Genomic DNA, 13,036 nt, shown 5'->3' with positions numbered 1-13,036 from the left:
GATCTACTTGTAAAAGGATAATCTCATCCCAGGAGGTGGCCTCGAGCCCCTTTCCACCAGTTCACCCACCCCCACTGTTCTGCTCTTACCTGTTCTTAAACTTCACTAAATTCCACCCCTTGGTATGCGCTCCTGCATTTCCTACTCTTCAGACCATGTTATATCACTACTTTGTTCTGTAACATTTCTTTATATGAATCTTCTACAATTTACATATCCATTTTCTGTCGAGACTTTTGGATTGCTTCTAGTTCTTGCTATCATGAATTAAGTTGTTACGAATGTTCTGGTATGTGTCTTTCTGTGGATATAGCACTTACTTCTCTCGGATAAATACCTGTGAGTGGAATGGCTGCGGCACAGGGTAGATGTTAGACTTAGCTTTAGTACCTACTGGCATACAGTCTTGCACAGTGTTGATCCAAATCACACCCTCCCCCGGCATTGTCTGAGCATTTCAGTTACTTCATGTCCTCACCAACCCTTGGTAGTATTGGTCTTCTAAATTTTAGTTCTTCTGTGTTATCTCATCATAGCTTTAACTTGCATTTCCCTTATGAGTAATGACACTGAGCATCTTTTCATGTACTTATTTGTCATTTGCCTATTTTCTTTGGTGAAGTGCTTGTCTGAGTCTTTTGGCTAATATTAAATTGTAGAGGTTTTTTTTTTTCTTATTGATTTGTAGCCATTCTTTATATATTCTGGATATAATTCTGTTGTCAGATATATGTATTGCAGATTTCTTCTTCCAGTCTGTAGTTTGATTATTCACTTTCTTAATGACATCGTTTGATGAACAAATGATATTTATTTAATAATGTCCAATTTATCTTTTTTTTTTCTTTTATGGTTAGTGCTTTTTTGTGCTGTCTTTAAGAAATCTTTGCCCTCTCTAATGTCATGAAGTTACTCTCCTAGGTTTTCTTGGAGAAGTTTGACTGTTTCAAAGTCCACATTTAAGTCTGTGATATGCCTCAGATGAATATTTCTATATGGATTGAGGTCGAGGTCAAGGTTTATTTTCTTACAAATGAATATCTAGTTATCCATAACAACTTTGTTGAAAAGACCATCCTTCCCCTGCAGAATTGTGCCAGACTTTTGTCATAAATCAAGAGACCATCTGTGTGGGTCAGTGTCTGGCCTGTGCCCTTGGTCCATTTATCGACCCTTGGACCAGTGGCATGCTCTCTTAGTTGTTGCTTTGCGGTAAAGCTTGCCATTTGGTAGTTTAAGTTCTCCAATTCAATTCTTCTTTTTGAAGATTGTCTCCTGGTCCTGGTCCTGGACCTTTCCTGGTCCTTTGCATTTTCATATAAATTTTTTTAAAAAGACTTATTTAATATATTTCTCTCCCCTTCTCCCCATTGTCTGCTCTCTGTGTCCATTCACTGTGTGTTCTTCTGTGTCTGCTTGAATTATCCGGCAGAATTGAGAAACTGCATCTCTTTTTTTTGGTGCTTCATCTTGCTGTGTCAGCTCTCCGTTTGTGTGATGCCACTCCTGGGTGGGCTGCACTTTTTTCACATGGGGCAGCTCTCCTTGTGGGGCGCACTCCTTGCGCATGGGGCACCCCTATGCGGGGGCGCCCTGGCATGGCACAGCACTCCTTGTGCGTGGCAGCACTTCACATGGGCCAGCTCACCACATGGGCCAGGAGGCCCTGGGGATCGAATCCTGGACCCTCCATATGGTAGAAGGATGCTCTATCAGTTGAGCCATGTCTGCTTCCCCATATAAATTTGAGAATCAATTTTCACAGGAAAAAAACTACTGGAATTTGTACTGAGATTTCATTAAATCTGTACATCAATTTGGGAGATAGGTGATCCGCCTCTCAATTATGGACCATTCCAATCCATGAATATAGAATAACTTTCCAATTATTTAGATCTTTTATTTCTCTTAGTAACCCTTTGCTGTTTTCGGTGTAGAGGTCTCACACATTTTTTGTCAGATATATTCCTAAATATGTTCCATTTTTGATGCTACTTTCAATGGTATGCTTTTTAAATTTCATTTTCCAAGTGTTGTTTGCTAGTATGTCAAAATACTCTTGATTTCTATAGATTGCTTTTGTATCTGCTGAACAAACTAATTAACTTGTTAATTTAACAGTTGCTCACAGATTATTTTGGGCTTTTTATGAATATAATCATATCATTTGCAAATGAATACAATTTAATTTTTCCTCACCAATCTTTGTGATTATAACTTTGTCCTTGCCCAATTGCCCTGGTGAGGAACTCCAGGACAGTGGTGAGTAGAAATGGTGGTAGTAGAATCCTGCTCTTGTTCCTGACTTCAGGGGCAGTGCACTGAAGAGATCACCACTGGGTAAGATGTAAACTGTGGATTTTTTTCTTAATTAAGGATATTTCCTTCCAGTCCATGCTTGCTGAGTTTCTTGCCCCCTGAATGTGTGTTAAGCTTTATCAGATGTTTTTCCTGCATCTATTGAAAGCATCGTATGGCTTTTTCTATTACATTGCTGTGGAAAATTAAAATGACAGATGATTAAAACTTCATCCCACCTTGCATTCCTAAAACAAACCACATTGTTCCTTAAGTATTATCTTTTTGACATACCTCTAGAATCTATTTGAAAATATTTTGTTTTGAATCTTTGCATCTATGTTCTCGAGATAGTATTAGCTTTATTATGAAGTTATCATCTGGTCTTGGTATTAAGGTTATGTTTGCTGCATAAAATATGTTTCCTCTTTTTCTACCTCTGGAAAGATTTGTGTAAAATTGATAGCATTTGTTCTAAAAATATTTGGGAGAATTCACCAGTGAAGCTCTCTGAGCTCTCTGAGCTGGGAGTATTCTTTTTGGGAAGGATGTTCAATTCCAAATTCAAATTCTTCAATAAATATAGGTCTTTACAGATTTTCTATGTCTTGTGTCAGTTGTGGTAAACTGTGTTTTCAAAGGAATATGATCATTTCATCTACATTTTCAAATGTGTTAGCTTAAGGTTTTCATGATTTCATCATAGTGGCCTTTACGGCCTGTAGATGCTTAATATTGAGGCTTTGAATTCATTTTCTGCCCCCCTGCCCGTTATATCAGTCATTTCAAGTAACCAACTTTTGCCTTTGCTGGTTTGCTTTATTGTATATATGTTTTCTAGTTTATTTCTGCTTGTATCTTTATTTTCTTCCTTCCACTTTCTTTTAAGTTTAATTTGTTCTTTTTTTTTCTTTTTGTGTTGAAAGCTTACTTAGATCATTGGTTTTCAACTCTTCTTTAATAACAGGGATTTAAAGCTACACATTTCTATCTAAGCCTTGTTTTAGCTGCATCCTAGATGTTTTGTTTGATATGTTTTACTTTTAAACATTTTCAGTTAAAACTATTTCCTAATTTCCATTGAATTTCCTCCTTGATCCATGTGTTATTTAGAAGAATGTTGATTAGTTTCCAAGCATCTGGGGGAATTTTTAGTTATATTTTGTTATTGATTCTGTTATTTCACTTTTGTCAGAGAATATAGACTATATTATTTCAATCATTTGAAACTTGTTGAGACTTGTTATAGACTGGCTATGATCTATTTTGATAAATATCTGATAAACTTTTGTAAAGAATGTCTATTCTGGAGTTTTGTGTGTTAACTGGGCCAGCTGGTTAATTGTACTAATCAAATCTTCTATATCTTTATTGATATGTTGTCTATTCTTTTCTGACATTTTTAAAAAGTCTTCAACTCTGATATGCATTTGTATATTTCTTCTTTTAGTTTTGCTTCATATTTATTGAAGCTAAAATTCCTAAAAAATCCTAGGATTATTTTATCTTACTATTGAATTGACCATTTATCATGATGAAAGTTTTCTCATGATCTCTTAGAACAAATCTTGCCTTATAGTCTACTTCATCTGATATTAGTGCTTTAGTGGTATAAAACTTTTCTATACCATTTATCTTTTTGCTTTCAACCTATCTATCTTTATATTTAAAATGTGTTTCTTATAATATAGGGCTGTTATTTATAAATTTATTTCTGTTTGACCATCTTTACCCTTTAAGTGTTAGATCCCGTTTACATTTAGTGTACATATTCAAGTTGGGTTTGTGTCTATTTTCTTGCTATGTTTTTGCCTCATCTATTCTCTTTTCTTTCATTCTTCCTTTTCTGCCTTTTATGGCATTGATAAATATTTTTATTATTCTCCTTCTACTCCATTTGCTTTTTGCTACACAGTTTAGTATCATTCTTTCAGTGATTGCCCTGGAAATTTCAAAATGTATCTATTAGTTATTAAAATTTACCTTAAATTAGTACTTTAATTATGTCCAAGTAATGCAAAAAATCTTTTAATAGTTTTACTTCGTTTATTCCCCTTCCATCTTTTTATTATTTGTTGATATCAAATGTTTTCCTTCTATGTATAATAAATTCTACAAGTTCTGATCATTATTTTAAATAATCAATAGTCTTTCCTATGTACCCATATCATCACTTTCTAGTGCTGTTCATTCCTCCTTCTGCTTCTTTTCCTTCTGCCTGAAGAATTTTAGCACTTTTTGTGGGGAGGGTCTGATGGTGATGCATTCTCTCATATCTTTTTCTGAAAACATTTTCTTTCATCTTCACTTTTGAGAGATACTTTTCCTGGATTCAGAATTTTAGGTAGGCAGATATTTCCCCTACTTCAGGACAGTACTTTAAAGATCTCATTCCCTTGGCTTCGGGCTCCCAGAGCTTCCATTAAAAACTCAGTGGTCATTGTCATTGTGTTTTTCCATGATAATGACTGCTTTTAAGATTGCCTTTTAATCTTGGCGCTTTGGCTGTTTGTGATCTGCTTAGGTGTTTCAGTTTCCTGGCTACTAAAGCAAATACATACCAGGCATGTGCTAGCTTAAACAATGGGGATTTATTGGCTTACAGTTTTGAGGCTGGGAGAAGTCCAAAATCAAGATGTCATCAAGGGAAAGCAGACTTGGCCCAGTGGTTAGGACGTCCGTCTACCACATGGGAGGTCCACAGTTCAAACCCCAGGCCTCCTTGACCCATGTCGAGTTGGCCCATGCACAGTGCTGATGCGCACAAGGAGTGCCGTGCCATGCAAGGGTTTCCCCCACATAGGGGAGCCCCATGCGCAAGGAGTATGCCCCGTACGGAAAGCCGCCCAGGGCAAAAGAAAGTGCAGCCTGCCCAGGAATGGTGCTGCACACATGGAGAGCTGACACAAGGTGACGCAACAAAAAGAGACACAGATTCCCATGCCTCTGACAACAACAGAAGCAGACACAGAAGAACACACAGCAAATAGACACACAGAACAGACAACTGGGGCTGGGGAAGAGGAGAGAAATCAATCAATCAATAAATCTTAAAAAAAAAAAAAAGATGTCATCAAGTCTTTCTCCCAGAAGGCTGTAGTGTTCTTGGGTTGCCTGCTGGTGGTCCTTGGTCCTTGGCTTTTCAGTCCCATGGAATGAGCATGGAGCCTCTCCCAGTTTCTTTCTTCTCTTCTGGGTTCCATTGGCTTTCAGCTTCCAGCTGCTCCCTGTGGCTTCTCTCTGTCTGACTTACCCTCTGCTTAGAAAGGGCTCCAGTAATCTGGATTAATGCCCAAACTGATTTATTTAGGCCACTCCTTAAGTGAAGTAACATCTTGAAGAGATCTTTTTCACAATATGTCCACACCCACAAGAATGGAGTAAGTTTAAGAACATGTTTTTCTGGAATACGTAATTCTAAGCTACCCCACTAGGTTGGTTTTATTTTAATTTCTCCTGTTTGAGGTTTTCTGAGTTTCTTGAAGTCGACAGTTTATGTCTTTTGTCAGATTTGGAACTTTCTTGATCATTATTTATTCAAATAATTTTTTCTTTCCTATTTTTTTTTCTCCTCTCCTTCTAGAAATCCAGACTGTTTGACTGAGTACAACATCTCTCAAGAACTCTGTTCTATTTGTTTCCCTTTTTTTTACTTTGTGCTTCAGTTTGGATTTTCTATTGACCTGTCTTTTAGCTCTAACCCTGTGTTCGTCTGTCTATCTGATGTTAAATCCATCCAATGAGTTTGTAATTTCATTTATCTTATTTTGCAGTTCCAGGCTATCCCTTTTACCCTTTCTTGCATCCATTTTGTCTATTTTCTCCCTATTCCTTAAATTATAGTTATTTTGAAGGTCTTATCCAGTAACTCTACTATCTGGACCATCTCTGGGTCTGTTCCTATTGACTATTTTATTTCTTGGTAAACAGTTACATTTTCCTGCTTCATATGACTTGTAATTTTTGTAATTTTTATGTTGGACATTATGTATAAGGTGTTGTGGAGGATTATTATTTTCCCTAAAGAATGCTGAATGAGTTTTTTTCTGGCAAGTAGTTATATGATCAGCACACTATCTTATGTCTGTACAGGTCTCTTTGCATTTCCCCCTCAGTCCTAGGGCTCTATGTTGCTTCTAATGCCTGGTTCTTGTTCCTAGGGTATCAGGTGAGTTCCCAGTGCATTTACCAAGGTCTCTCCCCTTTAGCTTGGCCAGAACTCTACCAGCTACAGCAGGTAACCTCCAGCTGCTGTTCTCTTCTAGACCTCAGAGTCTCGCCCTATGCTGAACAGCCTGTAATTCGGCCAAGGGACCCATGGGGCATCTCTAGGGTGACATTCACGTGTTTCTCAGCAGCTCTCTTCTCTCTGCTGCTCTGTACACAGCTCCAACTGCCTTCGGGGTCCTGAACACCCATCTCTGAATCCTTCACATTGGGGGCCACCACTTATAACTGGGGCTCTATTTTTTTAAAACCATGGTTCAGAAAGTGTTTTAGAGACAAATCCAGGAAGAATGTGGAGGTTGTTCTGCTTCCTTTTTCTCATGGACTATAGCCCTGCAAAGCCCTGTCTGATGCCTGCCAAGAGTTGTTTTTATATTTTGCCAAGATTTTATAGGTGTCCTATACCCACTATTCAGACCTGGTAGGAGTGGAAACTCTGAGGGGGTGAATTCTGAGTTGAAGCATTAATGGTTAGAAAGGAGCCGGCTAGGAAGAGCATTCCAGGTGAAGGGCTAGCAAGTGGTCAGGCTTGGAAGCAGGAAAGAGCCTGGGTTGCTGGAAAACAGAAGTAGCCAGTGTGGCTGGATCACAGTGGGCAAGGAGGGGGTGTGGTACGAGAGGAGGTTGGGGAAGTTGTCAGCGCACAGATCAATTCGGTATTAGAGGCTATGGCACTGATATTCTGTCTTAATCCAACAGGAAATCATTGGAAGGTTTTAAGCAGAGAGCACCATGGTCCAATTCATGTTTTTAAGAGATTACTGTCTACTGTGAGGCAAAGGAGAAAGACACAGGGAAACCTGTCCAGAGGCTTTCACAGTCACCTAGCAAGAAATGATCCTTGAGTTGAGACAGTTGAGATTAAAAGAAGAGCGTATTCCAGACAAAAACTGGAGTTGGAAGCAATGGGATCTGTTGATGGACAGGAGTCAGGGGGTGAGGCAGGCATCTTTCTGTCCATTCTCCAGGGAATAGACAGGGCCATCTGAAGTCACAAACCTGATGATGGTACTATCTGGCCCGAAACCCTTCTGGGTCTTCCGTCTTGCCACTGCCCTCAGCACGGAACCCACATCTCACCTGTGAGTTCTCACCTGGCCCCAATGCCTCGGGAGCTCTGGCTTTTGTGACCCGCCCCCCACCCTCTTCCCTCCATGCTGCAGACTTGGTCTTAATTCCCTGCATCCCTGACCTGGCCCTCCCTCCACCCTAGCCTGATCCTGGGAGTGCCTGCTCCTTGAATAGGTCTCATTTTGGGGGTTGGGGGCAGTTCCTATAGGAAACTGTCCCCAAACCCCAACCCCACCCCAGGCCGTGCCGAGCACTGTGATGATGTCCTGGAGCTGGCTTAGCCCATTTCTTCCCAAAGCTGCCTTCCCTGGCTTAGCGTTGGTAGCTTGTCTCAGTGGGAGTATCGACAGCCCAGAACTCTGCCAATGCCACAGATTCGTGTCCCTCCCCAACTCCAGAGAGAGGTTGTTAACTCTTTACCCCCCTCCCTCCCCCTCCTCCCTGGATGGGTGCCTCGTCTGGTGGTTTAGTGCCTGGCGTCTTCTCTCCAGGCTGTGCTGAATTGCCTGTTTCTGGGTTGTCCCACCCACTGGACAGAGCTCCTCATTGTCTTCCCAGCCCAAGTACCACGAGCGGCTGGGGCATCGCTGGCAATGCCTGCTTAGGGAGTGGGGTCTCCCAGGACAGCTGGCAGGGCTGGCCCCCTAAGCCCCTCCCCACGCTTTGATCCTCTGTAGCACAGACCGTGTACGCTCCCACACGGGCCGTGGCAGGATGCCCTCGTGCCGGTCACTGCAGAGGGGAGAAGCAGCAGCGGCACGCGCTTCCCGGAAAGGCCAAGTTGTTTTGCAAGCCTTGGAGCTGGGAGTTGACGGAAACGCTCGGGGCACCCATCTGTTCTCGACAGGGCCCAGCCTGTGAGAATCAGGCCCACGCGGTGGGAATTTCTATTAATTAAAAAAAAAAGCACATTCTGCTCTAGAGTTTCTCATGAACAAGGCAGGTGCCTAATCAGCCGCCGGGTCACGTGGATTCTCCCCTCTCCTCCAAAGAGCAGTGCTGGGGGTCCCGCCCCTCCTGCTCAGACCCAGGTCAGGAGCACGGGAAGGGATGCTCTTTGTGGCCCTTGGGGGGTCCCAGGGAGCCTGATTGAAATAAAAGGCAGACTGCGCCAGAACGAGCCAGGCCTTCTGGAAGGCTGAGCCTCTGGGCTCCCGCACCCATCACAGACGGAACTTTTGCTTTTTCAGAAGGATACCTCGGTGGCGCTGTGAATCAAGAGCACTGTGAGTGTGTGGCCTTCGGCCCAGAAATTCCCCTTTTGATGGTCTTAGGAAGGAATCGGAGGGGCATTCAAATATTTTGTAGCAGGATCTTTATCACAGCCCCAGTTGCAACAGGAAAATGTTAGAATAATCTGAGTGTTCGACATGGTCCCAGAATGCTGTGAAAACACAAATGACAGTGCTTTCAACATGGGCAAATGCCCATGAAGTGCTGTTAAGGGAGAAGAAGCCAAAATCAAAGGATGTGCCTGGGATGATTGCATTTTTCACTTCAATTTTGCAAAGAAGAGAGATGTGTGGCTATTTATACAAAAATATAAATGTAAACATTTTAAAACTAAAAAAAATTAGAATCCAGAACCATCTGAACAGTTAGCTTCGCTATCATTTGGCCTCACTTACCTACGATTAAAAAACAGCCACTTCCCTCCCTCCCTCCCAGGCGTCCGCTCCTGGCTCCCTACAGAGCCCACCGCCCCACCCAAGACCCAAGCAGAGTGAGAGGCAATTGGGTGCTGATTTAAGAAAAGTGCTCGGGGATAATACAGTCCCTTCTGTTTTATGCAGATATACACCACTTTCATAAGCATCTCCTAATTTGATTCGGACATTAAATTTTAGTCATCATTATCCTGTGATCCAATCTATTAAAACAGATTCTGGAATGCCATTCCATATCATGTCCTTTAAAAAACAATATTCTAGAATGTTATTCTGGGACTCCGGCCATCCTCCCGGACACACTGCCCCACCCCCAAGACAACGTGCACGCACGTGTGAGAGAGCAGAGCAGGGCAGACATCCCCAAGGTCGTGCTGGATTCTAGGATTGGGAGTGATTTCTGCTTCCTTGTTATCTAAAGATTTTACCATAAGGAAAGGTAAGCAGCAAAAAAAAAAAAAAAAGTGTTGAGAACAACGCTGTCTTCATTTTTTCCCTGAGGCATATTCCTTGGCAGTTGACAAGGTTTCTTTGCAATCTGTGCCTCCGCAGCTCCTGGACGCCGAGGCGGGGGCTTCCGAGGAAGGCCTCAGGCTGTGCGTCCGGCAGCTCCGCCACCAGGTGCTGACCCTGAGGTGCCAGCTCCAGGACCAGGTGGCCTGGGGCCAGGGACTGCAGGCCCAGGAGGAGGAAGCCAGCCACCGCAGGGCCGCTCTGCAGGACCAGGTAAGCTCCAGGGCCAGGTAGGCTCAGGGCAGGTAGGCTCCAGGGCCAGGTAGGTTCCAGGACCAGGTAGGCTCAGGGCCGGGTAGGCTCCAGGGTCAGGTAGGTTCCAGGGCCAGGGAGACTCCAGGGCCAGGTAGGCTCCAGGGCCATGTAGGCTCCAGGGCCAGGTAGGTTCCAGGACCGGGTAGGCTCAGGGCCGGGTAGGCTCCAGGTCAGGTAGGTTCCAGGACCAGGGAGACTCCAGGGCTGGGTAGGCTCCAGGGCCAGGTAGGCTCAGGGCTGGGTAAGCTCAGGGCCAGGTAGGCTCCAGGACCAGGTAGGTTCCAGGGCCAGGTAGGTTCCAGGGCCTGGTAGGTTCCAGGGCCAGATAGGCTCTAAGACCAGGTAGATTCCAGGGCCAGGTAGGCTCAGGGCAGGTAGGCTCCAGGGCCAGGTAGGTTCCAGGACCAGGTAGGTTCAGGGCCAGGTAGGCTCCACGGCCGGGTAGGCTCCAGGGCCAGGTAGGGTCCAGGGCCAAGTAGGTTCCAGGACCAGGTAGGCTCAGGGCCAGGTAAGTTCCAGGACCAGGTAGGCTCAGAGCCAGGTAGGTTCCAGGGTCTGGTAGGTTCCAGGGCCAGGTAGGCTCCAGGACCAGGCAGGCTTCAGGACCAGGTAGGCTTCAGGGCCAGGTAGGCTCATGGCCAGGTAGGCTCCAGGGCCAGGTAGGTGGGCTGGCTGCCTCATCTCCCTAACACCCCACACACAAACACATACACGCAAAGGGGTGCTCCCTTACCCTGGGGAACTTTGAGCATAGACAGATAATCACCCGAGCCCTTACCAGCAGATTCATCCTGTGTCAGGTGTTTAGAGGATAGAACGGTATAAGGAAGGAAAATATAGGCATAATCACCCCACCTAGCTAAACTCTTTTTTAAAAAAAAGCAAAGATGTTGCATGAGTAACAGTGAAGTCCTTCCTCTGTAGGAGGGAGGTGGGTGTGGCCATAAAAGGGCTAGAAGAGGGATCCAGTGGCCACAGAGCTCGTTTGTGTCTTCCTGTGGTGGGTGCGTGCACGTGGACAGGTAATGAAACTGCACGTCTGAGTAAGATCCGTGGGTGGTCTCAGGGTCAGCTCAGTGATATTGTACTATAGTTTTACACAATGTTACCATTGTGTTACCAATGTATGCAGGTACAGCATGCAAGGGTTCTCTCTCTATTGTTTCTTAGAACCACAGGGAAATAAAAAAATTATCTCAGTTTTTAAAAAAATGAAAAAAAAAGAAGTCCTTCCTTCTCCTTCAACCCAACCCCTTGTTTTCTTTAATATTTTTTCATCTCTACATACCTACAATCAGAATATGTATATGTGTATATGCGTAAACATATGAAATTATAGCATACAAAACTAGTCTCCACCTCGTTTTCATTTAATAAAAGATGTTGGTGATATTTCCCTGTCAAATGCATACAAACTGACCCCATTTTTTACAATACTGCATATTATGTAATCATGAGGACAGGCCATCATTTAACTGATTGTTTTGGGAAATGTGTATTGTTTCTGTTTCTTTACTTGACAAACAAGGCTTCATCGACCATTCCTATACATTGATCCTGGCATACATTTCTGGATTACAAAAAATAAAGAGTCAAAAAGGAATTACTGGGACAAAGGATAGCACATCAAACTTTGATCAAATAGTCCTCCAAAATGGTTACATCTTTATAGTCTCACCAAGAATGAATGAGTGTTCTTGTTTCCACTGCAATTTGTTACCCTGATTGCTATCAAACTAAATGTTTTTGACCAGCTGATGGATGAACTGACGCACAGTGGGCATGCTGATGTGACCCCTGGTTCTTTCCCACGTGTCCACTGTGTTGTCCCTATCGCACTGTGCACAACTTCCTATAGCTTCTCATCCATGTTGCGCAGTAACCTTTGTGTCCATTATTTTATGACTGCAGCCAACCATCAGGTGCACGTGATTTTCTATTGTTGGACCTATTGTTATCTAGCGATTTATTATTATAGTAAATTATTATTATATTATTAATATCATTGATTATTAACTTTACTAATATTATTGTTTATATATAATTGTTTACAGAATTGAGTGGAAATTCATGGAATCTTAACATATCTTGCAAAATTGATTTCCAAAAATAGTAGCACCTGCTTCCAAAATCACTAGCAGGAAACAGGGGCACCTCTCTTTTGTCCCTTCAACCAACATGGGTGAGGCAATACTACTTTTTTTCTTCCTACTTTTCTGATGTATGAAAAAAAATGTTACCTCCAGTTACACGTGTTAAGCCTTTCCACCCTATCCCATATATTTCATTGTTTGTTTTTTTGTTTTGTTTTAGTCTAACACATTTTTAAAATTAAAGTTAATAATAGAGCACACAGAATGTTACATTAAAAAAACATGAGTTTCCCATATAAACCACTCCCCACCCCCCCACCCCATCATTTTTGTAAATTGTATTTTCTTGAAGATACATACATCATAAAAAATGTTACATTAAAAAAACATAAGAGGTTTCAACATACCTCCCACCCCACCCCCCACCCCACTCCTCCCACATCAACAACCTCCCCCATCATTGTGGCACACTCTTTGCACTCAACAAACACATTTTGGTGCACTGCTGAAACACATGGATAATAGTATATTATTAGTTCACTCTTTCCCAGTACACTCTGTAGTTCATTCTTCCCCAGTACATTAGTGGGTTGTGGCAGGATATATAATATCTAGCATCTGACCCTGCAATATAATTTAGGACAACTCCAAGTCCCAAAAATGTCCCCACATCACATCTCTCCTTCCCTCTCCCTGCCCACAGCAACTACTGTGGCCACTTTCTCCATGTCAATGCTACATTTTCTTCTATTACTAGTCACAAGAGTTTTATAGTGGAATATCAGTAAATCTACTCTAACCCATGTTTTATTCCTCCATCCTGTGGACCATGGGATGGTGATGTTCACTACACCTCCATATCAAAAGGGGGCTTAGATTGCACATGAATGGCGAAGGTAATTCTTCTGCTTG

General features: G+C 42.7%; 1 protein-coding gene across 2 annotated transcripts in view; it reads left to right on the top strand.

Moving 5' to 3' along the window:
* Positions 1-13,036, top strand: part of C1H4orf50 (chromosome 1 C4orf50 homolog) — a 149,793-nt gene that overhangs the window by 35,496 nt on the left and 101,261 nt on the right. For both annotated transcript variants that reach the window (XM_058301227.2, XM_071217390.1), the window contains exon 7: positions 9,816-9,989. In XM_058301227.2, coding sequence (XP_058157210.1) covers positions 9,816-9,989 — 174 coding nt within the window. The remainder of the gene's footprint in view (positions 1-9,815; positions 9,990-13,036) is intronic.

Source organism: Dasypus novemcinctus, chromosome 1, assembly GCF_030445035.2.
Source record: "Dasypus novemcinctus isolate mDasNov1 chromosome 1, mDasNov1.1.hap2, whole genome shotgun sequence".
NCBI classification, from domain to species: Eukaryota; Metazoa; Chordata; class Mammalia; order Cingulata; family Dasypodidae; genus Dasypus; species Dasypus novemcinctus.
Note: the sequence above shows the minus strand (reverse complement) of the source record. Positions and strands in the feature narration are given on the sequence as shown.